Here is a 26722-nt window from a genome sequence, read left to right as displayed (position 1 = left end):
GCTGTGTTCGTGGTGATTCTGTTAATGTTTTCATTCTGCGGGGTTGTCTAGACACACGGACAGAGGTGCTGCATGTTGCTGACTGTGGAGTGTGTGTACACAAGGAGGCGTGTGTGCATGGAGAAGCACCTTGGCACACGCCGACGGCGTTTTTCTGGCGGCTTGGGATTACATAAGCGTGGAAATCTTTTCTGTCCTCTCCATCCCCCTAGACAGAAAGCGTGCATGAGTCTGTGTGGAGTCTGGCATGAGTGCTTGGGGTGGGTGGGGGTGCACACAGCAAGGAAGAGAATGGCAAAGGCTTTGAAAGGCCAGGACTCCCCCGCTGGGGAAGAGAGGGAGCCCAGGTCTGCCTCACTCCCATGTTTATAAACACTGAATCACACACACAGGACGGCCATAACTTGGAACCATCTCCCTCATCTGGAAAGTGAGCTGGAGAAACAGAGATATCTTGCTAAAAGAAAAACCCGTGTTAGACCAGCTATGGCAAGGGTGCACCCCCGCCTTCTCAAGAGATTGCTAAACGTCACTCTGCCGCCTACGGGAAATCCACGGCCCGCCGTGCGTCGGAATTTGAAATTACTCACAATTTGGGACGGTCATCGGGTGTGCATGTTGATTGGCACATGACTCTTTCTGTAGTGAAATGAGTAAATATTCACACAGAGGGCGATCAAGACCGAATCGTTTCATATTAAGTCAGGCGCAGTGTTTTGGGGCCAGGTGAGCTTGGGAAGACGCGTGTAGACTTTGGGATTGTGGGGAGGGAACTGAAGAGCCCATATACTTGATTTTCAGCTTAAATCTTTGACTGGGAATACCTTCCATGTAAGAGCCGCCTCCCAAGTGAGTCCTTTTTCTCTGTCTCACATAATGTCCCAGCTTGGGGTAGAAAAGACAGGGGTCTCCAAGGTTGGGCAGAGGGAATTTTTTTTCCTTGAAGACTCCTTTTATCAGGGAGGAGATGTCTGGCTTTGAAAAAAAAAAAAGAAAAGACTTCTTTAAAAACAAAAATTTCTTGACATAACATTATACCAGTGTCAGGTGTACAAAGATGATTCGATACATGTATTGCAGAAGGATCTCCACACAAAGATGTGTTCTCTGTTTCTCTGAGTCTTGTCTTTATAGATTTCACGTATCAGTGAGATCGCACAGTATTTGTCTGTGTCTCGCTTATCTCACTTAGCAGACCATCCCCAGGGTCCATCTGTATCATTGCAAATGGCAAGACTCCCTTTTCATAGCTGCATAATATTCCGTGTGCATCTAACCAGGCAGAGGCAGGTCATATGACCAATCCTTAGCTGCAGCAAGGCTAAAAAACAGACTTGCCTACTTTCTGAAGGGAGATAACTGAGAGCTGGAGGTGCATTTTGGAAAGTGTCCTGACACCAAGCAGGTTAAAGCTCTGCCCTTTTTTTCCGCCAATAATGATCAACTTCCAACACCATTTATGTCATGTCTGCTTTTAGTTCCTTGTAAGCCGATCAACTTAAAAATGATAGCACGCCACATTTTCCCACCTCGAACGAGGTTGTTTACCTGTGCAGCTGTGCTCACACTGTGGCATTGAGGGACTCCCTGTGTCTCCCAGGCTAATGCAGGCGTTTGCTTGAGCACACAAGAAACCTGTTTTCATTTCTGTGTGTTTGCAGCTCACGCGGCGCAGAGAAAGCTGAAATGACATCACGGACGGGCATATAAGAAAGTCTATTGAGTCCCAGCTGTGTTGTTTTTCTCATAGTCATCGAGAACTGTCAGTGGAGGGTCAAAGACAAATGCTAAAAAGACAAAGTTTTACTTGTAAATACACTTAGGTAATGAATGGGTTCCCTCTGGGCAGTAGAGACAGATAATACAGAAGAAAGACATCAGAATGTCAAGGCCGACAGCCTCCTATTCATTTTAAACTGTGAGATGTTTACTTGTTTCATAATTACATACTCTTGTTTTTGAGGATATCCTTTAAAAACATACTGTCACGCACCATTTGCTTTTTTTCTTAGTTTTTGTAGACCCCTTTCTACATGTGCTCCAGGAAAACATTCGATGGGAGACTTCATTTAAAAGTCAGAATTCCTTATCGTGCCCTCCCACAGCCCTCCCCCCACAAGGCGAGGGGAATTTTATAGCTCGGGGATTTTGATGAATAGAAAATCGCAATGATAAGTGTTTTGCTCGAGTGTAACTTTATTATTTTTCACGTTAGTGTGTGCAATTCCAAACTCTAAAGGAGAAAGAAAATCAGTTGCAATCTGGTGGTGCCGGAGGTGTGTTTTTCTATCAAGCCATCCTTGAATTCTGTTTTTTCCTTCTAGCACATCAGATTGATGGACAGAGAGCCTTTATTATTATTTTTTTCCAGAAAGCACTATTAGTTAGCCATTCTCCATTCCTAGGGAGACCGCGCCCACTGTATGATTGTTCGGATGGTGACTGGGGAGCCACCATACATAAGACACCTCAGTGCAAGGCACCCCAGGACTCAAGACATACGGATTTCCATTTTTCTGCCCTCTACTTTACCTCTTCTCTGGCCACAAATTAAACTCGTTTGGATCTTTGACCTCCTGTTGGCATTGAGTGATTGCCAGCCTGCATGAAGGGCAGGAAGGTGTGCACCATACCGTTTCCCCCTACCCCACATGGAGCCTTCTAGAAATAGGAAGGGGCTACAGAGAGAGGCAGAGGGGAGGGCATTTTGGTTGAAAATGTCCTACCTGGGTACCAAACAGGGTTGGTTTCCTTTCCTGTGTGTCACGGTTGCAGTTTTTAAATGTCCTTTCTTCTCCATCATAACAGATCCCTCTATATCCTACCTGTGTAGGTGTGTACACCTGTAACACTGTCCACACCCATGGCAAATTTTTTAAACCAAGAGGAACTGCTTTCTGCACATTACGCACGTGTCTTTGGGAGGAAGTTTGTGGACCTTATACCCCGTCTTTACCTGGAAAGCTGTCAAGAAAAAAGACATGCTGAGGGAACGCACCCCCCCATACATTCCCTTGCTGCATTTCCTGATGGAGTCCTTCCTGTTCTCGCCCCTGCAGGCACAGGGACGTTTGGGCGGGTGCAGCTGGTCAAGGAGAAGACGGCCAAGCATTTCTTCGCCCTCAAGGTGATGAGCATCCCGGACGTCATCCGCCTGAAGCAGGAACAGCACGTGCACAACGAGAAGTCGGTGCTGAAGGAAGTCAACCATCCGTTCCTGGTCAAGCTGTGAGTCCTCCTCTGGGGGCTCCTCCCCACTCCCTCCCCTTGGTCCCCACTGTGGGTTTCCTGTGGACTGTTTGACATCTCCACGCAGATGCACGGCAGGCCCTTCCGACTGCAGGTGCTGGGCACCACTGGGCTCTTCCTCATGCTGCTTCCTAGTAGGGGGTGGGACCATCTCCTACCTGCATGGAGATCTCCTACCTTCCACCGGAGGGTAGGACTGTCATCCACCCACCAGGTGCTGGAGGTGGAGAGCCCAGAGACGGCTCTCTTTCCCCACCGTGAGCACCTTCCACCCCATCCCCGTGTCTTCCCCGCACCATCTTCCTCGCACTCCTCAAGCTCATTCCTGCAGCCCCTGCCTCACCTGGTGCCCCGTGTCTGCCCGGATTCTCTGCACTGCCGTCCCAGCTGTCTTCCTTCCCAGCCTTGCTTCTTGCATCCTGCTCATTAAAGCCGTGGGGCCCATCTCCATATCTCTCTCCAGAGATTTGCATCCTCACCTACAAATCCATAGTGGATTCCAAGCTGCCCAGAATAAAGCCCCAGTGACTTAGCGTCCTGTACAGGGCTCGCCGAGGCCTCTGTCTTTCCCTCCCATTCTGTCTCTTTTCCTACGCCCTCCTGTCTGTCATTCAGTCATGGGAAGCCGCCTGAAGTAGAAGGCGCAGGGTGCATTTGCATTGTCCCAGCCCACCCCTCCTGTGCAGTGCATCCTTCCTTTGCGACTTGGGATCCTGCACCCCTCCTACCTGACCAACACCTGCTCTCTTCTCCGATGCACCTGCCCGCACATGGAGACGGGTCTTCAAGCATGTTGCGTGCACCCCAGCTCAGGAAGGTACACCTCTTTATTCCAGCCGCCACAGCAGTATCCTTCAAGCCCAAATCAGCATCTTACCCAGAGTAGGGCCAGATTGCACAGTTAACAGGACAAGAAGGGAAGTGGCCGACTTTTTCTCCTAAAAAATGTCTTTTCTGGAGCTAAACGGTGATCTCGTGCCATTATGGAACATCAGTAGAATGCCATGCTCTTGAGTCATACAAACAACAATAGTTGTGCATTGGGGGGCATGAGCACCTCTCAGTCATCAGGTCCGGCAGGGGAACAGTGGTTAGAAAAACCAGTGTGTGTACATGATCCTCTGGAATTAAGCTCCTAGTCATGTGTTTTCTATAAGAGCATCTACTTATGTCTCTTCTGTGTGGCTCTGGGAAAGAACCTTAGCTTGCAAGGCTTTTACATAAATATTTTCTAAAGGAGAGTTCTATTCCTGTGCAATACAGCCAAATGGTTCTCCTGTGATTCAGGCCAGCTGTCTTGGGCATTTACCAAATACAGGAAGTCTTGAGCCAGAAACACAGGGTGTATTCCAGAAGGTGCTCTATGGGTAAATTTTCCAAGAAAGGCAGGGGGGATCTTATTATGCAGAGTTTTGTTTTTCTGTGCATCAGCCCTTGGGGGACCAGGTGTGTTTGAAAACCAGGTTTCAATGGAGCTAGGATAAGCAGGCTCTTGAGTTTGCTTTCACAGAGCATGGGAGGGCATGCTGCATCTGGCGAGAGCCAGAGGGTGTCCTCAGCCACATGCGCAGGGACATGTCTCAGCGGGAAAAGACCATGAATGAAGAATGTCTTTAGTCCCAGCCGTGCAATTTCCCTTGCACATGAGAGTTGCTTCATCCGACATGCCGCTTTCCATGCTCTGCAGAAACACCGAGCAGTTTTGCTTGCATTTTTTGGAAACCACATGGCATGTTCATGATGCCAAGCGTCAAGCTGACGGGCAACAGGAAACAGAAGTTCCCCCTGCAGTGTTCTGGCAGGACCACCAGGGGCATTTTCCAAGTTCAGGATTTGAAGTGCTTCTGGTTGTATTTTTGAAAATCTGCCAGTGTTCGTTTAAATGCACATCAGAGAACACATTCTGTTTGGGGTTAGAGCTGTTCTGAAGGCCAGCTCAGCCACTGGAGAGATCGTCTTAGAGGAGCTGAGTAACTCACTGTCCAGCTAACGGAAATTGGGACAAAGTCAAGGTTTCCCCGGGAGAAAGGTGTGTGTGTGGTCTGCCATAAGACCAGGATCCCTCCCTTGTCTACTTCTTGCTCGTTACGCTTCCAGAAGTTCCTAGTGTCTGAGGCTCGTTTGGATCCAGAGCCTGTGTTCTCAGTTCTTGGCACTGCCGACATCTGGGGCCATGTAATCCTCTGTGTTGGGGGCTGTTCTGGGTGCGTAATAGCGTCCCTGGTCTCCCCACCTGATGCTGCTACCACAACTCCCCTCCCCAGAGGTGACAGCAAAACATGTCTCTAGACATTGGCAAAAAGCCTACGAGGGGGTTAAGTAGTCCTCAGTTGTGGACCGCTGCCAGAGACAGATGGAGTGGGTGGACGGATGATGGGTGGATGGATGGGTGGATGGATGGATGGATGGGCGAATGAGTGGATGGATGGATGGATGGACGGATGGACAGATGCATGGATGCATAGATGGATGCATGGATGGATGGATGGACGGATAGATGGGTGAGTGGAGGGATGGGTGGATGGATGGATGGGTGAAGGATTGGTAGATAGGAAAAGATCTGATGAATGAATAGATAAAGTTGGTGATAGATAATAGACAGATATGTAGATAGATAGATGATAGATAAGAGGTAGGTAGGTACGTATGTAGATAGATATGTATAGATAGGTAGAAGGATGGATAAATAGGTAGACATAATGGATTGATGGATGGATGGATAAAGAGGTAGGTAGGTGCATAGGTAGATAGACAGATGATAGGTAGATGATGTGTCTCTTGGCTGGAAACCCTTCTGTAACCCTGGATGACCAATAGAAGCTAATCTGGGGACTGCAGGGTAGTCGTCTCCGGCCACCTTCCAGCTTGTGCACATCTGGCCACTATATTTCCCCATGCTCCCCATGTCCACAATCCTGAGCCCGCCACCCTGCTCCTCCTGTCCTGTTCTCTGGTCCGTCGCAGTGCTTCCTTCTAGTCTTCTCCAGCCCAGACCCCAGACCTTCCTTCCAGCACAGCCGTTTGCTCTACAAAGAAGTGTCCGGCCACACCTGGGCTAGGATGAGCACCCCCTCCACCACATGCCTCTTGTATCCCTACTGTGTACCGCGTGCCTCAAAATTCTCACATACCTGTAGTCGGAATAGAATTGCATTGATGTGACATCATTAATTCAAGGAAATCAAGGTAAGCCAGGGAATTGCTGTGTTTTTATTTTTTTGTATATATTAACTTGATAAAAATTAATGCTCACGTAAGAAATGCAAGAGCAGATAGCACACTGCCTAGTAATAATGAGAGAGGTTTTACAGAGCTGACTCATGACTGGAGGGGCCAGAGGTCTAAACTCTCTGTGCCAGGCCAGGTGACTGGACATTTGGGTAAGACTCGATGTTGCAGTCACGCCTCTGAAATCTGCAGGGCACTCAGCAACCTGGAAACTCAGAGACCATTTGTGCACAGAAGACAAATCCACAGCAGAATCCCTTTTCCATTTGGCTCTTGACACCTCCAACTGATTGGACAGGGCCCACCCATGGACGCTATGCACACCGCCTCTCCCAGTTGGGACGACCTGAATGCCTCTAGGCATTGCCAGTTGTCTCCTGGGGGGGACAGACCTGCTCTGGTTGAGAACATGTGCAGCAGAGACAGATGAAGTGGGCAGTGAGTCCTGACCCAGCCCCGAGCCCAGGTTCCATTCCGTCGTGATGATTAGTCTGTAGACCCAGACCGACCCCTGTGTCACGGTACTGCCTGCCCACAGCAGAAGCCAGCTCATGGGATTTTGGGGCCAGCCGCGTTCGATCATCTTTCTTCTGTGCATCTTGAAAAAAAGATCTGGGAGGTGTCCCCCGCAGGGCGTAGCCTTCTTGTATCTCCGCCTTGAGGAAATCATGCTTCAGTCTAAAGTGGACCCTGTCCACGGTTGGGTCTGCTCTCCACAGTTATGCAGCCAGTGTGTGGACAAAACCGTACCTATGTCCTGGTACAGGGGGAAAAACACCTTGTTCCAATTGCTTTAGTTTCTCTTCCTTTGCATTTTCAAAGCAAAAACCCCAAAATAGCTCTTTCCTGTTCATCGTGGCTGCAAGGGGCAGATGTCACGCAGGAAGGTGGCCCCGCCCAAGTCCCCATTCCCAGTTCTCTCTGAAATTGATGCAATGTATGTTTGGGGTTTGAGGGGACCAGGGGGACCTATCAGTTGTCTCCATAGAGTGGAGATGTAAGGTCCCCATATGAGGTTGTTCTCGATGTGGGCCTCATGGATGATGAGGCATCAGCCACCAAATGGGCAAAGACATCGGGGACCCAGACGAGGTGGACGCGTCAGCAGACTTTTGTAGGAGGAGCCGGGATTTGTGGGGTGATAGTTTGGGAGAATCCTTCCAGATCAGGAAGGGTGCAGCAGGGCAGCTCTGGATCAGCTCGATGGCAAGTGGCTGGGCACAGGAACATGGCGAACCCCATACATTAGGTTCTGGGTTCTCTCTGCATTTGGGTGGTGACAGGGATGAGGAGGTCACACCCTCTCTGGGTGACACAGCGTAGCAGGTTGCACCCACACAGAGAGTACATTGCAGGTGGGATAGTTTAAGTGCAAAGGACCAGGAGGCAGAGATTGGGTGAGCAGTCATTCCTGGGGAACCATCAGGTGGAGATCCCGAGGGAGCCTTGCGGACAGGAACAGACAGGAGGAGACCACGGGTGGGAGATGGAACAAGCCCCCCAAGGTCACCATGGGGAAGGACTGGTCCCTTCGGCCAGGTCGTTACAGAGGAGAAGCTGTCTCAGATTGCACGGGAGATGGGCTTACAGGATCGGGTGGCCCCAGGTGGGTTTCATTTGCTCTCACTGGCACACACCCAGCTTGATGGCTGCATGGGGAGAAATTGTGACAGGGGAAGGTAGGCGTCATCAAGTTAATAAGGCTGGCTTTAGAGTCTATTCAACTGTTTTTGGTAAGAGCCCTTCCCACACACTTTGCAAACAGAAGGCATGATCAGGTTTAGGATAGAAAGTGCCTTGGGCTCCGGCAGCTCGGAGCTGGAGCCCCCTGGACAGGCAGGAACCAGCCTCCTGCACGTGCCCACCCGCTCATCATGAACAACAGTGTTTCTTTGGCTCTTCATAGGCTCGTGGATGCATACGTACGCTTGAATACATTTTTAAGTTTAAAATTTTTCATGGTGATGAAAAGGTACCTAACGTAAAATTTACCATTCTAACCATTTTTAAGACGCAGTTTGGGGGCATTGAGCACATTCACAAGGTCCTGCAGCCGTCCCCACCATCCATCCATCTCCAGGATGTTCCGACTTGCCATTTCCCAAATGGAAGTTCTGTCCCCATTAACAAACCCCCCAAAGCCCAGCCCCCAGCCCCACCATCCACTTGCTGTCTGTACGGATGTGACGCCGCTAGGGACCTCATAGGACTGGAATCACACAGGATGTATCTGTCTGTACCCGGCTTATGTCACTGAACATCTTGTCCTGAGGTCCACCCACATTGTAGCAGGTGTCAGACGGCCCTTCTTTTTTCCTGGCTGCATAGTATTCCCTCGTATGGATGGACCACGTTTGCTTATCCATCTGTTACCCTGAAGGTGAGACCAAGGGACCTGCCTTTTCCTGGGGGAGGAGCTTGGCCAGGCAAAGCGTAGTCAAGGAGGGCGGCGAGTGGGGGTTGGTGTAAGGGCAGGCCTGTGTGCATGTGCCCCAGTGATTGTGCTCACCCACGTGCCCCACGGGTTCTGGACTCAGAGAGCCATGCTTCTCACTCACACCTGCCACCCTGCGAGCCAGACTTGTGTCCACTTAGCTCCTGCTCCGTCCTGATTAGACAGTTCTTGGTTCAGGGTCTCATGTCAAAAGTGGACCCCTGACATTCCTCCAGGGCTCCAAGTGTGGATTGCTTCTTCGTCTCCAAACTTCTTACATGCATGTCTCTCCCCAGCTGCCCGAGACCGACGAACCGTCCAGCCTCCGTCCTTGTGCTTTGCGTCATCTCTGCAGCCTGCCCGCACGACTCACAGCAGTCAAAACGGGGCTTCCTTTCCATTTCTCTGTATCCTGTATCCCGGCTGCCAGGGTGCTGTGTGGCAGAATACGTCCCCTGGTCAAAATTTGTCAGTAAGGAAAACAGCAATTAACAAGAAGGACTTAACCAAGATTGGCAGGGCACCATTCATGCTGGTTTGCATCTTATAAACTCAGTTTTTAATTGATTGATGGCCACGTGGACTCCAGGACAGAAGCCGCAAGTGGTGATTTCATGTTTGTGAACGTGTTTGGAATAGGAAGGCAGTAACTCTGAATGTTTTAGTTCTTAATAATACTGAGCTCTTCACAGATTCTCTCCAAATATGAAAAGTCTTACGGATGGAGACTTGAAAGGTATACGTCAGAGGAATTTTTCTTTTCCAAACGATATTTGACATCTATGATTTGGAGAAGGAGACGGAGTCAGGGCACCAGGAATTTTGCTTTTCCATACGCATTATTTGCGACTCCCATATGGAGTACCTTTATTTGGAAAGTCACTTCTCCAGGTGCTCATGATTCATCCAGTGTGACTGGTGTGTGCGTCTGTAGAAGTGACTGGACCACTGAATGTAGAACCTACGTAGGCATTACGGTTTGTGGATGCCTTCTTCATTATTATGGAGGTCTTGGTGCCCTAAATCTTAACGCCACCCAACCTTAACCACTGGTATGGTTCTTGCTTCTCAGTCACGGGTCTGTGCCATTTGTCAAGGTGATACTGTGATTTATAAGAGGAAAGTGTATATGTGGTTTTGATCCAGTTCCTGGCTCAGAGCTCCTAAAACCCTTGAAATTTCCTGGGAGGGGAGCCAGAAAGGTGTGTTTTGTTACGGGAAGGAGGTGGCCTCTGGGAAGCCGCGGAGGGTGGGGGCTGGTTGCCAGGGGAACCGTCCTGTAATAGAAGGTGGAACTTGTACCCCACCCCTACCTCTAGCTGGGGAGAGAGGCTGCAGGTCCAGCCCATCCCCAGTGACCAAGGATTTAATCTGTCAATGCCTGCAGAATGATGCCTCCACAAAACCCCCCTGGGAGGGGCTTTCGAGAGCTTCTGGGTTGGTGAAGGCGTGGAGACCAGAAAGGTGGCTTCTTGGAGAGGGCACAGAAGCCCCGCACCCCCTCCCCCAGCCGGGCCATGGGCATCTCTTCCATCTGGCTGCCCCGATGGACATCTTTTTGTCATAAGCTGTTGGTCTCGTCAGTAAACTGTTTCTCTGAGTTCTCTGAGTGAGCCACTGTAGCAAATTAATCAAACCCAGGGAGGGGGTCATGGGAACCGTGATTTGTCGCTAGTGGGTAAGAAACACAGGTGACACCCTGGACCTGGAATCGGCACCTGACGGGGGGGGGCAGTCTTGTGGGGCCGAGTCCTTCCCTTGTGGGGTCTGACGCCATCCCCAGGTAGACAGTGTCAGAGCTGGCTGGACGGTAGGACACCCCGTCAGAGTGCACACCGGTGGTGTGAGGAACCCAGAATAATAGACGGGGAGCCCTAACTCATTCTCTGCACGTGGGCCACCTACCCATGGATGAAACTGGGATCGCTGCTCTGCTAGAACCCAGCTGACCCACTCAGGTCGCTGACCTCGGTCTCCTGGTCTCCACTCACAGCATTGCTAGGCTGATGCGCTCCACCTGGTTGCCTAATCCTGAAGGCTCCTGCGTGCCTTCCCGCCAACCTCCTTTGGCCTCACATCTGCTCCCATTGTTCATTATGTCTGCTGCCCCAAGGGGAAAACCAGGTTGCCTGGGAAACTTAGCGTGCATTGTGCTCAAGAGTTGCTAAACAAACCGGGCAGATTAGGATCCTGGTCTTCGATCAACAGAAGTGGCTCTAGGATCTTTCCAGAGAGGGGGTGCCTGCTAAGGGATGAGGTGCGTGTGTGTGCTTCAGCACGTGAGCTGTGGAAGATCACACGGTCGCCAATGAAGGTCTTTTCAAGGGCTCAATGCCCCCCCCCCCAAATTCCACAACTCCAGGCCTTTTCCTGATGAGTTGTAGCTAAATTTGCCACCCACCCTTCCCCAAAGAAATCCAGACAGTCACCAGCTTGCATAGAGGTTCATTGCACAATTGTACAAATTCACCCATCAGGTGTTAATTTGAACCCTAGACTGTGTTTCTTCTCCAAAAGAGTGAAATCTTCCTTGGGTTCCAGGCTGGCTCACGAAAGCCGATTGGTGACTGTCCCGCTTGGAAATCGTGTGCCTTTCTGTTGAAGCATCTAGGGGGACACTTAACCAGATGCGTCGTTAGGCAGAACGTGAATGTAGGGCACGGGGCAGAAATAGAAGGACTCATCTTTGCTTTAAATGATCTCAGGAATGTGGGGGTATCTGGTCAGTCGCGGTAACTATGGACGATTTCTCCTCCAGAAAGCAAAGGCATCAAAAACCCCAAACGCTCTTTCCGTTTCCTGCATCCCTTTTGCCTCCATACCACAAATCCTGAGCCTTTGGGCTGTAAGACTTGAGAAGGGGAAGCAAGAGATGGATGCCAGCTTCCGCTAACCGAACAAAGGAAATGCCTGCCAGCCACTGCCCCTGACTGAGCTCCTCAGGGTTGCCCGGCTGCCGAGCGGCCGAAATAACGGCATGGGGACCGGAGGGCATTTAGGCCGCCCCTGTTTGAGGGTGGGTGTCGTCCCTGAACTGCCTCCCCATTGCCAAGGGCATGCACATTCCATGAGCATCTCCCCACTTGCTTTGAGTTTTATTTTACTTTGTGTTACAGGAGTGGCCGGGCCCAGCAGCCAGGACCCTGTGCTAGAGGGGGCCCTGAGCTCCACCCTCCAAGGGTGGCCGGTTCCTAGGCATGATTTTGTTTTTGGTGAAGTTGAGATGGACTCGGCCAGTTAGGATCAGGTTGGCTGTAAGCCACGGCTCACACGGTCCTGATCAAGAGGACGCAAGGGACTGGTCACAGCACCGGCAGGCACAGCCCGACCTCGGCCGGCAGCGTCCTGGGGGACGGCTTCTCCAGGGGGCCCCCGCCGTGCTTCTTGCATCGGCGGCTCATGTTCTCACCTCCGCTCGCAAACAAGTCCTTATCTCCACCGCTTGTTTCTCTTATCCCCACGCCTCCTTCACGCAGAAGCATTTTCCCCTCCATCAGTTTATCTCCCGAGAGCAGTATATTTATCTCTTCTCCCTTTACTGAGACTTCTGGAATTCAGATAAGACCCCACGCCTGCTCCCCTTCCCTCCACCATGTCTGCCTGCCGCCTCCTTGGTGGGGTTAATCAGCTCCTTTGTGGAGAGCGTCTCCTTGATGCAGGCAGTCTCCTACGTGCAATTGCTTAGAAGTGCCTTTCTCTGGACTTTACTGATGACCCCCTTGTCCTGCCAGTCCGTTAATGTACTGCGAATTTCCAGTCTTCATGGAATGTCATGGGATCGCTGAATGCCCACTGGGTCTGACTGCTTGGTGCTACAAAACCTGATAGGGCAGCTTAGAACACAGACATTGAATCTTCCCTGTCTGGAGGCTGGGCCCCGAGGTCCAGGTGCAGGCAGGACTGGCCCTCCATGTGCACGCCGTCCTCTCCCTGTGTCCTCACGGGGTCATCCCTCTGTGCGTGTCTGTGTCCTCATCTCTTCCTATAAGGACACCCGTCCTGTGGCTCAGGGCTCACCCTATAACCTCATTTTCCCTTAGTCTCCTCTCGAGACCTTATCTCCTAATGGAATCGTGTTCTGAAGTCCTGGGGGTTTTGGATGATGGTGTGTGAATGTTAGGCGGGCACAGCACAGCCCATAAAGAGCTGTTAGCCAGTTTATGGTCTCCACATTGTGATGATTCTGGCCCATTCTGAGACCATTGTGCATTTCTCGGGTACACCCTTATCCACACGCGTCTGCACCCTGACAGTATCCCTTCCTCGTACCCGAGTCTCACCACCTACCCATGTATGTACATATACCTTACTGCATATCTTTGCACGTGACGTTACATCCGTGTGCACCATGCCTTGGCACTGACGGACTCTGAGCCTGGGCCCCTGTTTGGATCGAGTCCTGAATCGGCCCGAGCCTGTGCCCTGACACCCGTCTCCGCCCGTGCCCTGACACCTGTGTTTGCACGGTGGCCTCTCCAGGTTCTGGACGTGGCACGACGAACACTTCCTGTACATGCTGATGGAGTTCGTGCCGGGCGGCGAGCTGTTCAGTTACCTGCGTAACCGGGGCCGCTTCTCCGGCAGCACCGGACTCTTCTACTCGGCAGAGATCGTGTGCGCCATCGAGTACCTGCACTCCAGGGAGATCGTGTACCGGGACCTGAAGCCTGAAAACATATTGCTGGACAGGGACGGTCACATCAAGCTCACCGACTTTGGGTTCGCCAAGAAACTGGTAGACAAGTAAGTGACCGTCTTCTTCCCTTCCCTGCACCCACAGTCCCCCCTCCCCATCCAGCTGATCTCACTTAGCATGACGCCCCCACCAAGGTCCATCCATGTTTTTACAGACAGCACGATTCCCCTTTTCACAGCCAAGTAATATTCCCTTGCATATACAGACCACATCTTTATCCAGTCATCCGTCAATGGACATCATGGGGGTTTCCACGTCTCAGCTGCATATTTGGTTACAGGGCAAATGATTTTGTTCGCAAACTGGTCAGAATAAAGCTCACAAAAATTCAAAAATAGAAACCTGAAGGGATTTAAAAAAGAGAGACAGACACATAGCCACTCAGAGATGGAGACTAGACTGTATTACTTTAGATACATCCCAGCTGTTGATAATAACATGCAGTCATCAAATATTCCATTAAGAGGGACAGAGATGAACATTTTCTTACCCTGGACCTTTTTAGTAATTAATGTTCCTGAAATTAATCTTGATCTAGAACAGGGGTATCCAATTCAAATGCAATACCAACCTCATGTGTTACTTAAAATGTTCAAGTAGCCATGTTTTAAAAAGCAGAAAAGGTGCATATCATTTCATGATATAGCCTATTTAATTCAGGATAGTTGACACTTGAACAATGAACATAGGGGCAGTGACCCCCATTGACCCCCACACAGTCGAAAATCAATGTATATCACTTTTGATTCCCCCGAAACTTAACTGCTCAGAGCCTACTTTTGACCAGAAACCTTACTGATAACATAAAGTGTATGAACACACATTTTGTATGTTATCTGTATTGTATACTATATTCTTACCATAAAGGAAGCTAGAGAAAAAGAAAATGTTAAGAAAATCATAAGGAAGAGAGGATGCCTGACAGCCTTTTCATGTAATACAGTATTTTCATGTAATAATATTTTCATTGAAACAAATCTAAGCATAAAGGAATTTTATGAACCACAATTGAAACCTGTGTTGGTCAAGGGTCCGCTGTACAACCCAAATATGATCATTTCAACATTTAATCAAGTTTTTCAGTAGTTGTGAGTATTGGTTTTTAGATTTAAATTTACAGACCATTAAAATTTCAGTTTCTCAGTACATTTCAAGTGTTCAGTTGATGCATGTGTGGTAGTGGCTCCCATAGCAGACGGACAGACCTGGAAAATATACCCGTGTTGTCCCGTTCCTTAGTGGCATGGGGTGAAGGTGTTCAGTGTCTTCCTCACCTATGGGGACACCTGCATTTCTGGGAAACGAGGTACCCGGACGGTCGTGCACTAAGTGGCTCATCTGGTGATTTTTAGAAAAACCTAAAAACTCTGGTGGTTTTTAGAAAGGGGCCATCCTGGGAACTGTATGATGCACTTAGATTCAGATTTCCCCCAATAGAATTCCATCTAGTCCATTGCAAAGACTAAAACACATAGAAACGAGACGCTTTTACAGAGAGTGGAGACCTTATTAAAAAAAGTGGTTTCTAATATTAGAGCTCCCCCTAAGGCAGCATGCTGGTATGTGGCATACCCTTTATTGTACTTTATACCATGTTCAGTTCTTTGGAAGTCCGATTGCAAGCAACCAGAAATAGAAGTTCTCACATATTCACTTGATTATAGATTTGGCCAAACCGCGTTCTTCTCCACTGAACCCTTGATGCCCATTTAAGATTCAATGGTTTACTTCCTAACACCCAGCATTACATTTACTTCATAGCGTGGATCTCGGAAAACAAGGCTCATTACCACTGATGTATTATTTTTACCAAAAACTTCATCTTTCTTTAGTCTGTGGCTAGCGCACGGTGCAAACTGCAAACCCTTAAAAAAAATTTTTTTTTGGTCTTTTTTTTTCCTCCTTTTTATTTGTTTTTCTGGATTGTATTTGTTCTTCTTGACCAGCTCTGCTGAGGTGTATGACCTGTATACTGGTTCAGGATTCAGACCACACACAGGATTTTTGAATAAAAAGGGGAAAACATTCACCAGAGTCTCTGGGGGTCACCACAGAATAGATACCACAAAACAGATTCATGTTGACTAATCGTTTGGAACCTCTAATTATAGGGAAAGGTGTTTCTCATATTTTTCTATAGCATGGGTATGGTGTGTTTAAGCCTGTTTTAATTACATACACTCCCCACTATATAAATACATAAATATGATCCTCAGGTACTAATGGTGTCATAATCTCATACTTTTTGTAGGTTGTCCGTGAGGGATGGATGTTTTTCTCTTATGATTTTACCAAACTTTTGTTTTCTCGCAGTGATATTTCCTATTGTATGAAACCACTTTACATACAAACCTTATATTATGCACATAGCCCACCTCACAGAGTTAGAAAGGAACTAGAATTATTACCATTTTTTTTCTAAAATGATAAAATAGTGATACATTTAATTTAGTTATTCTCTTTTAGTTTCTTAAATTTGGATGTTAAATGGCATGCTGCCCTTTGCATTTTCACGTCTGCCACCTGGTTACGGATACAGTGGAATCCAATCTTTTACAATTGTTATTTGACATTTTCAAACAAACACGAAAGTCGAGAGAATAGTGTCTATTAAATCCTCTGTACCAATCACCCAGATTCACTAGGATACCAGAGCTTTGACATCTTAGTTAATCTTCTGCTCCTCTCACATCTTTATTGCTTGAATTATTTTAAAACAAGTACCCACCGTGCCATCAGATAACAAGCTCTTCAGAGGTGACGTCCATGCCATCATCACTGCTCACAAAATTAAAGGAAAAAGTCCTTATTATCGTCTAACAACCAGTCAACATTCAGAGACTTCCCCCAGAGGTCTCAAAAATGTCTTTTTGTTCCCCGTAAATAGGGATCGAAGCAAGATTTCCACATTGCATTTGCCTGATTTGTGTCTTAGCTTCATTTAATCCACACGTTCCCCTTCAAACTTTTTCCCCCTTAGACCATTTATTTGTCAGATAAACTGGGTCATTTGCCCCTTGGGAAGCCCCACAGTCTAGATTGGGTTTTCATGATGTCATGGTGCTTATTCCTTTGTTCCCTGTGCTGCATCTGTGAGCAGCTGGCTTACATTCAAGGTCATCCCCACCGTCACCTCCATTATCACTTCTGTGGGTGGAATTGTGTCCCTCCAAAATTCATGCATTAAAGCTCTAACCTCCCATGGGACTGTATTTGGAGATAGTGCTTTTAGGATGTAGTTAAGCTTAAATGACATCGTGAGAGTGGCATCCTCCTCTGATAGGACTGATGATCTTATAAACATTTCTTTCCCATAGTTGTGGAGGCGGGAAGTCCGGGATCCGGGTGCCACGTTAGTCTGTCTGTGGGGACGACGCCCTTCCTGGCTTTTCCATGGCTGCTTCTCACCGTGTCTCACATGGCTGAGATCTCTCTTTGTCTCTCTGTCTTCCTCTTGTTCTAAGGACACCAGTTATTAAATTAGTCCCATCATAATCCCGGATGACCTCATCTTCACTCAATTACATCCGTAAGACCCTATTTCCAAAAAAGATCACATTCACAGGCCCTGGGGTTTAGGACTTTTAGAGGGGACACAGTTCACCCAGTACAGACCCCTCAGAAGACAGGGAGGGGGGCGGTGATAAGACCTGGGGCACGGATAATTCACAGCCCAGGTCTGCATTCTCCAAACTTCCCCCAGGCCCGTTTGTCTTGTGCATATTTGGGACAGTCAGAAGCTCTCTGGGGCAATGCTTGCCTTTAGGTACATCTAAGAGGCATTGGGGTTTTAGCACTGAGCTTTTCCTGTTTGAGGAGGTCACGTCCCTGAGGCTCCTTAGAGCCTGCAAATGCATTCTGCCCTCGATCTGTGCCCCTTATTTTTTGTCCGGTTACCTGACTGCCTCTTCCAGCCACAGCAGAGTCTCTCTTCTGGGTTCCTGCATGGAGCTAGCTGCTGGCAGGGTCCCCATCGCACTGCTGGACCTGGGGAGGCCGGGACAAGACAGGCTGCTTAGAAAACCAGGTCAGCACACGCTTGAGCATGTGCAAAGGGCTTGTGAGAGAGCCCGACCCGCACATCCACGTGCAGCCCTCCGGAGCTGGCTTGTATTTTCATTGAACCTGCAGAACAGTTTCTTTTGATGCCTGGATGGTTGCACTGGAAGAGTCCTTTGCAAAGTGTCTTATCTACATGGGTTTCCCCTCCTAAGGTGTCTCTTCTTTCTGCCTGTCTCCAGACGGGCTCCAAACAGAAGCACAGCAATTGGCAGGCCAGGCAGACGTGGTCTGGAGCGGTGCGTTCAGGGTCTGAATTGCTCATTGGAGAGTCACAGTGACATCCTGCCTGGAGGTGGAACGGCAGCTGGATGCACCTCAGAGGCTGCCCTCTCTAGGTGTACGGATTCCCAGGTCCTTTGCAGACCCTCCTTTTCTGCAGCCCCCGTCGAGGTCCTGGTTACCTGACCTTGACTTTGTTCATCGGACACTTCCTCCTCCATGGGACACCCTGGCCTCTTCGGTCTCTGCACGTTTACAAAAAATAATCACTGTGGCAAAACAGACATGACCTAAAATGTACCACCTTCACTATTATTAAGTGGAAAATGCAGTGCTGTTGAGTCCATTCACGTTGTCCCTGCAGCCGCCCCCACCATCTGTCTCCAGAACTTTCCATCTTGCAAAACTGAAGCTGTGTCCTCATGAGACACTCACTCCCTATCCCCGCCCAGCCCCCGACCCCACCGTGTGTTTTTCTCTCTCTATGCAGGTGGTGACTCTAGGGACCTCCTGTGGGAAGAATCCGACAGTGTTTGTCCTTCTGTCACTGGCTTATATCACACTCCCCATTATGTCCTGCAGATGCATCCATTTGTAGCAGGTGTAAGGATTTCCTTCCTTTTTTTTAAATTTTTTTTAAATTTTGGTATCATCATTAATATACAATTTCATGAGCAACATTGTGGTTACTAGACTCCCCCTATTATCAAGTCCCCCCCCACATACCCCATTACAGTCATTGACCATCAGCGTAGTAAGATGCTATAGAATCACTACTTGTCTTCTCTGTATATATTGCCTTTCCCATGTCCCCTCCCCACCAGATTATGTGTGCTAATCCTAATGCCCCTTTTCCCCCCTTGTCCCTCCCCAGTCCCTTTCCCTTTGGTAACTGTTAGTCCATTCTTGGGTTCTGTGATTCTGCTGCTGTTTTGTTCCTTCAGTTTTTGCTTTGTTCTTATATTCCACAGATGAGTGAAATCATTTGGTACTTGTCTTTCTCCGCCTGGCTTATTTCACTGAGCATAATACCCTCTAGCTCCATCCATGTTGTTGCAAATGGTAGGATTTGTTTTCTTCTTATGACTGAATAATATTCAGTGTAGGAGGGTTGCCCTTTCTCCACATCCTCGCCAGCATTTGTTGTTCCAGATTTCCTTCCTTTTTAAGACTGACTAATTTTCCACAGTCAGGATGGAGCGCATTTCCTTTATCCATCCATCCATCTGTGGACACTTATATTTATTCTGCCTTTTGGTTAGTGTGAATCATGCTGCTGTGACCATGGGTGTGCAAACATTTCTTTGAAACCCTGCCTTCAGTTCTTTTGGACGTATCCCCCCGAGACACAGAATTCCTGGATCGTATGGCATTTCTCTTTTTAGTTTTTTTGAGGAAGCTCTCTCTGGTTTTCCACAGTGGCTGCACCAGTTTGCAGGGGTGGGCAGAGCATTGAAAGAGACAAGCCTGGGGGTCGGGACAATGTTCTTGACCTCCAGAATTGCACTTTGGAACATTTCTCTGCCCTGCCCGTGTAGGTATGTCATGGGCATTATATTTCTGTACACTTTTATACTGCACGTATACATACGTGCAAATGAAATTTACATTGTCAGGTAATCCCCACATTCCAGTCAGTGGCCCCACCTATCACCTCACACACTTGACCTTTTATTTTGTTTTGATGGTGAGAACACTGAAGATCTGCACCCTTTGCCAACACCAGGGATACCATGCAGCATTAGGGAATCCCACACTGTACGTTACATCCCCAGGACTGACTGACCTCATAACTGCACATTTGTACATTCTTTACCTTCAAACAGGTGCATTTTCTCAGCAACATCCTCCATGCTGAGAGATACAGACTAGGAGAAAAGGAAGAAAATGGGTCTCGTGTTTTCCATAGAGCGTAAATGTTAAGAATGTCATCCAGAATGTTGCAAACCTGTACGTTTGTAATGAACGTGGTGGTTCTGTTTAAAGCAAATTCTCTTTTGAGCAAAAGAAGGAAGTAGCAGTGTCCGCAGCCTGTTGGGAAAAAGAGAATTAGGTCGCCCGGGGTAGGATGGTGGGGATAAAAATCAGCAAACGAGACGTGTGGAAACATCCCTGCGTGCCGTGGCTCAGAACCTCCCGCCTCCCGCCAGCTGCCCTCTAGGTGGGGCTAGAAGCTAGATTTCTCCCCAGTCTCAACAGCCTTGCAGAGAAAATTCTTTCCAAAGTTCCCCAGCCCGGTGAAAACCCAGACTAATCCCAGGGTCCCTGCACTTAAGGATTCCTGAAAACCGCCAATGAAATCGCAATTACCGTGAACCCACAAAAGCATCTGAAACAAACACTTCAAAACTCAGAGGACAGATAGAACTAGTGACGGATGGACGTGTGTGGGTTCATCTGGGTGGTTAATGGGTGCAGTGTTGGGGGATTGTGTGGCTTTTTTGCTTCAGGGGGAAAATGGGACGCTGTAACAAAAGATAGCAATGGTAGCGGTTTCTCTGGGGGTTAAAGAGTGTTTGATACACCTCCCATCTGTGTGTCCAGGACAGTGTGTCCACGGGCTGGGGCGTAGAGCATCCTTTTGGTCAACTAAATTCCCGTAAGTTGTGATTCTTGCAAGAGGAATGTGTTCGCCAAGCACACCTGAGTTTTGGGGACGTGTTCTCTGTCCGCAGGACGTGGACCCTGTGCGGAACGCCCGAGTACCTGGCTCCCGAAGTCATCCAGAGCAAGGGCCACGGGAGAGCCGTGGACTGGTGGGCGCTCGGCATCCTCATATTTGAGATGCTGTCAGGGTGAGTAGGGCTTCCGTGGAGAATCAGCATGCATTCCCTGAAGGCATGTACTGTGCATGGCCCCTGCTTCATTAGCCCCTGGCACCTGGCAGGTGGTGGGGGCTGTCCATGATGCTTGGGGTGTGGTCCCACTGTGGACACTGGTGACGCAGACCGACCATGGGGCCTGCTTTTGTAAGGGTATCAACAACACAGCCTTATAGTCTGCAGGGCACATCCGTTGAGGTCTCTGTCCAGTGTCTACTGCCTGGTCTTGGATGAATACAGTATTAATCTCCTGTGTCTTTGGAGTCATGAGCAGAGCTGAGTAATGTGAGTGTTGCATAAAGATAAATAAGCCAAATATGATGTAGGACTTGAAGAACACACAGTGTGTGGGGAAGGAAAAGTACGCCTTGTCTTGGTGAGATTTGGGAGACCCCATCTTCCCCTCATCCAGACACGAGAGAGGACGGTCTTTTGTGATGTCTGTAGCCACAGACAGGTACCAGTTTATTGTCTGTCTAGACAGCTGGTTGTCATCTGCCTGTCTTATCTATCTATGTATCTGGGTATCTACTATCTATGTATATCTGTATCTATCCGTGTATATGTGTATATTTATATCTGTGTATATGTATTTATCTGTGTGTATATGTATCTGTATCTACCCATGTGTCTGTGTGTATATATCTGTTTATATATGTATCTGTGTACCTATCTCTGTGTGCGTGTATCTATCTGTGTATATGTATGTATCCCTCTATCTATCTATCTCATCTATCATCCCTGTATCATCTGTCACCTATCTATGTATCTATCATCAATATCTATCATCTTAGTATTTCTTAATATACACCCCAAACCCCGGAAGTTCCAAGCAACCCGAAAGGTTAAAATAAATCACGCCCAGGGTCAGTCCATCAGAAAGGTGCAAGGGTTGTACATCCTCAGGCGGCCACGGTGACGGGCGTCCACTCTACAGCTGGGGTGCATTTTCCTTCTGTAATGTCACGGACCATGAGAGGGCAGCATTGCCTGACCATAAAAAACCCTGGCGTCCAACAATCCTCAGTAGGGGAAGTTCACAGTCCTGTGTGTTCTGTCTGCTGTTAAGATAGAATATAATATTAATGCATATAATAATACGGAATATTACTAGGAAATCCAATATTGGAGTATAAGTTCCTATTAGAACATAATATTGAAAGAATATAACAAAATTATTGGAGTAAAATTAGAGTAGGATAAGATCGAATATATTAGAGTTACGTAAAATAATAGAATTATTAGGGCATCATCTATTGGGATACTCAAATGTATCAGAACATGGCAAAATTGGATATTTGTAGTATCTAATAGGATACTAGCAATAGAATATTTCCAGTGATTCTAATAGAATATTGGGAGTGGACTAGAATATGACATAAGCAGGATCTAATACAGAATGAAGCTATATTATTACAGTGATGGTGAGTGATTAAACTCCTCTCCTAACCAAAATCTGGCAAACTGACCGTCGCATCTTGTGTGAGGTGGGGGCCACATGCTCACAGTCAGCGCACAGATGTGTTCCATGTTGACACTCAGAGCGAGTCAGGATTTTTTGGGTACTTATCCTGCACAGGCCTGGCTGACCCCTGTTGGGCATCTCTTGGCTCTGCCTGCAGTGCCGTCAGCCTCAGCCCTTGCCTGGCCCACTCCTGAGGCTCATCATCGTCCCCTCCAACTGCCCCTGATCCTGCCCGAGGCCCCTTCCCCGGGCAGAAGTGGACGGGGCCCGTCCACATACCAGCCACATACCTTGACACTCCTGCCTGGTGGCCCTCTGGGGACAGGACCAGTGTTCCTTATGGTGGGAGGCTCTGAGCCAGTCTGTGCAGCGGGCGCCCACCGCCCACGGTTGTCTGGCCCCTCTCCTGGGGTCTGGGGTCCCTGGCGGTCCAGCTGCACCTCACACATGCCATGTGGGGCTCCCGTCCCACCTGTGCCACCCAGCCTCCTGCAGGCCCCTTGCCTCCTGTCACTCTGTGGCCAGCACAACTGGAACCCCACCTCATTAAAATACGTATACTTCACATATACATAAAATATATATACAAACATATAGAGCAATCAACTAACGATGAACACCAATAGACTTATTAATGAAGAAATAACCATACTTCCTAGAATTAAAAATATTGAGTGGAAATACTGACCTCGTTTTCCATTTTCCCTAATCATCTTTTTAAAGCCTAGTTTCATCTCTGAGCGCTTAATGTTCCTGTCTTCTCCCGGACCCTGCCTGGTGTAATGTGTTGTTTTTGTTAAGATACAGAAGAAAATCCATCCACCTGCAGATGTATAGTGAGAAGCAGGACCTCCCAAAGCTCCCGGACAGGGCTGCTGGGACCCCACATGAGAACCACGGCCGCCGTGCCTCCAAAGGGTGCCCCTTACCCTCCCCTTCTGCCCCAGGGCACACCCAGCCCGACTCTTTATTCTTCCCACTTCTCCTGAGGGACGCAGATGTTATGTTTTATCCACGTAAGGATCTTTGAGAAACGAGTCAAAACTCAGTGATGCGATAGCGTTTTCCCTTCTGTTTTCTTTCCAAAAACTCTCTGGTGTTCTTGAACCTGTTTCCAAAGGACCTGCCTTCCAAGGGCTGCCCCCGTTCATGACTTGGGCTGATCACACAGTGTCTAATTGTCTAGGACCCAGTTTTGGTAATGGGGTGTCTGAGTCTGATAAGGAACCTGAAATGAGCAGAACTAGCTATAGACCTAAGTTATCCCACGTTTCCCCTGGGGGGTCCATTGTACAGGGAGGTGTAGAAAGCTTGGATGGTCATAGAAAAATGGGCATGGACAAAATGGTAAGTGAGGCATGACATTTGAAGGTGAAATTCTTGAGCGCACCTTCATGCAGGCAGGCAGATTGTCCCTTTGATGACAAGCCTCCCTGTGGATAACTTGACATCGCTTATGTCACCCACTTCCAGTGGGACAGGCACTCACTTCCTGTTTGTTAAGAATAGGAAGGATTCTGTTAGATTAGCAGCACAGACTGGGTGCTTTCTTAGGGCACGTCCCACATGCCTGGGGACTGTCAGTTCTCATGTGCTGTGAAGACGAGGGCTGCGGCTGTTCATTTATTGCTATTTTTTTCTGCTCATCAAACCATTGCCGTTGTACCTGGGATCCTGTCCTAGGCTGCCCGCTTCCTGGGAGCCCTGTAATATTTCTCATCAGTGTTTTGAGGTGCGTATGACGCATTTTCTCCCGGTGTTCGGTGTTCCATTTCTGAACGTGTACGTTTCCCCGATGAAGTCATGCAGCCAAGTGTCCTCAGAAAGGGCCCCACCCAAGAAGGGAATACGAGTCCCCCGTCCATTGTTAGAGTGTCTGGCACACAGGGCAGGGCAGCCGTTGGAGGCGTTCACGGTGCGTGAGAACTGGCTGACCGCCCGCACGTGCACCTTCCCTGCAGCCTGGCCTGGGAGGTCTGTGCGTCGCTACCGAAGCAACAGTGGTCAAAGTACCTGTATTGCCCTCTCAACACGGTGCCTCTCTTTATGCCAGAGTGTGAAACGGAAATGTCATTTAAGAAAAAAAGGGCTATTTTCTGCCACATCGCACACAGCTGCACTTTTACGTTTCCTGAACAACTTGTTTTCCTCATTACTGCCTCTCCTCCCTCGACTTAACCATTTTTTATTTCAACTTCATCTTCCTGTTCTTTACTTTTTAAATGTTTTATACTCCTCTCTGTAATTGACTTGGAAATTAATGTGCACACCCTGTGTATTAGTTTCCTATAACTGCCCAAAGAAATGGCCACAAATTGGGGGAATGACCACCACAGGAATTTATCTGTCCATGTTCTGGAGACCAGACGTCTGACGTCCAGGCGGGGCAGGGCCGCCTCCCTCCCCAGGCTCCAGGGGAGGCTCCTTCCGGCCTCTGCCAGCATCTGGGGGCTGCAGGCGGCCCTGGGCTTGTCCCTCCCGTCACTACCTCCATGGACATGTGGCTTCTCCTGTGTCTGTGTATCTCCTCTTCCGTCTCTTATGAGGACACCTGTCCCTGGGTGCAGGGCCACCTTCCTCCACGACAACCTCATTTCAGGTCCTTCCCATAATTACATCTGCAATGACTTTCCAACTAAGAGTGTTGGGGTAATAATACCATGGACACATCTTTTTGGAGGCCACCATTCCACCCCTCTATACTCCTATTTTCCTTTAAAAATGCAAGGAATTGATTTAGAATCCACAGGAGAATTATTTTTGCTCTTTGAAATGTGCCATCATCCATAAAGATGTCATTTGGAAATTCCATTTTATGAGATTCTCTATTGCTTGCTTCACTGAAGGAGAAGGTCTAATCATAGCAAAGCTATTTAGAGATTACTTTTTTTGAGCTGAGAGTATTTGCATTGGGCAATATGAGGAAATATCAAACGTGTAGCTTCAGCCTAGGAGCACCTGGGTGCATTTGTGGTACATATTGGTAAACTTCTAGAAGGTCTTGGATTTTTCTTGGTCTTTGCAGTTTTAAGTATATTTCTTACTGCATTTATTTCAGATTTTTTTCCCCTATTTCCTTGTATTAGAAAAGATACATCTGTTCATTTCTATACCTGGACTATAGTCTTTATTTCTGGTAACTATGCCGTAGGCAATACATAAGTGGATGGGTGTGGCCATGTGCCAGTAAACCTTTATTTACAAATACAAGGTGCAGGGCATAATTGGCCAATCCCTGGGCTAGCACTTACTTGCTTCAGGGTTACCATGAGCAGCAAACATGGCCCGCATGCATCTCCCAAAGCATCACCTGAGTGAATTCAATGCATTTATGCTGGAGATTCAGTTCTCAGCTTCTATAAAATATAGACGACCCAGGACAAGAAAAAAAAAAAAACCAGAAGAGAGTGTAACCCATCCTTTTCCACCGGGCATGTACACACTTACTGAATAGCCGTGGTGCACCTCCTATGGCCGGACATATAAGAAAGACCAGGAATTCAAGCACGGTCCTGAATCGGGTGGTCTGCCTGTCGTCGCCTCCTCCCTGCTAACCCTTTCCCTGCTGGTGGGCAGCGCTTCACCCTTGACCTCTTAGCACCATCCCTTCCTGCTTCGTCTCTAGGGTCTGACACTCCAACGTGTGGCGGCAGGAGCGCCCGCAAATTAAATTTCCCTCTGTGCCCAGCAGAAAGTCATCATTCCAAAGCAGGGCTGTTTCCCCTCACGCTCTCCACTGAAAAGAGATATTTCTCTCTCTCCCAGGTTTCCTCCATTTTTTGATGACAACCCCTTTGGCATTTATCAGAAAATTCTTGCAGGCAAAATAGATTTCCCCAGACATTTGGACTTCAACGTCAAGTGAGTAAACCGTTTCCCTCGTCAGCGGGGGTGTTTGTTTACAAAGCGTCTAAGAAAGCACAGGGCAGGCGTGTGTTGAGTGGGATAGTATATTTGCACCATTAGTTGTGCTGTGATTCAGTTATCTTGGACCTTCACCATATCAAAAAAAGGCAAAAAGGTTTTCATTTCTCTCCTTCAACAATACTTAACCTTTTAATTGCTCTTTGAATCCCTCAGGAATAAATACTCACAAGTCAGCCAAATAAAGGCATTTGGTATTGTATTTTCTGCAAGAGTCGTTGGACATGTGACAAGAGGAGTCGCCTTCTCCCAGCTAGTTTGGGGGTGGCTGACGGGTTTGTGGGCTCAGCAGAGTTGATCTTTTCTCTCCTGCTTAAATTATTCTCATGCTTAAAGGGCTTCTTCATGCTAAGATTTTGAGTGGTCAGCATGCATTTCTTCAATGAACTTTGCATAAGCATTTCCTTACATTTGTGGCAACGGGAGGCAAAATGCTGTTTTAAAAAATGTAAGAATGTGTTTGATTTTGCTTGCACGTTGACCATTCTGGCCACCTTTTAGCCCTCTTGCACCCAAATGAGCCCTCATTTCTAGCCCCTGTATTTCCCAGGTGTGTTTTTGGGTACCCCACCCCTGCTGAGCACAGAATGGAGTAAATAAATCATGGCCAGTTGAGAACTTAC

At 48.2% G+C, this 26722-nt stretch overlaps 1 protein-coding gene across 1 annotated transcript in view; it reads left to right on the top strand.

Annotated features, from left to right (window-relative positions):
* Positions 1-26722, top strand: part of LOC118935949 (protein kinase cAMP-dependent X-linked catalytic subunit) — a 58423-nt gene that overhangs the window by 17802 nt on the left and 13899 nt on the right. Inside the window, exons 2-5 of the mRNA XM_036932620.2 lie at positions 3060-3228; positions 13391-13654; positions 20564-20683; positions 25941-26036. Of these exons, the coding sequence (XP_036788515.1) occupies positions 3060-3228; positions 13391-13654; positions 20564-20683; positions 25941-26036 (649 nt within the window). The remainder of the gene's footprint in view (positions 1-3059; positions 3229-13390; positions 13655-20563; positions 20684-25940; positions 26037-26722) is intronic.

This window comes from Manis pentadactyla, chromosome X (assembly GCF_030020395.1).
Source record: "Manis pentadactyla isolate mManPen7 chromosome X, mManPen7.hap1, whole genome shotgun sequence".
Taxonomy (NCBI): domain Eukaryota; kingdom Metazoa; phylum Chordata; class Mammalia; order Pholidota; family Manidae; genus Manis; species Manis pentadactyla.
The sequence above is the reverse complement of the archived record's forward strand: the minus strand, read 5'-3'. Positions and strand labels throughout refer to the sequence as shown.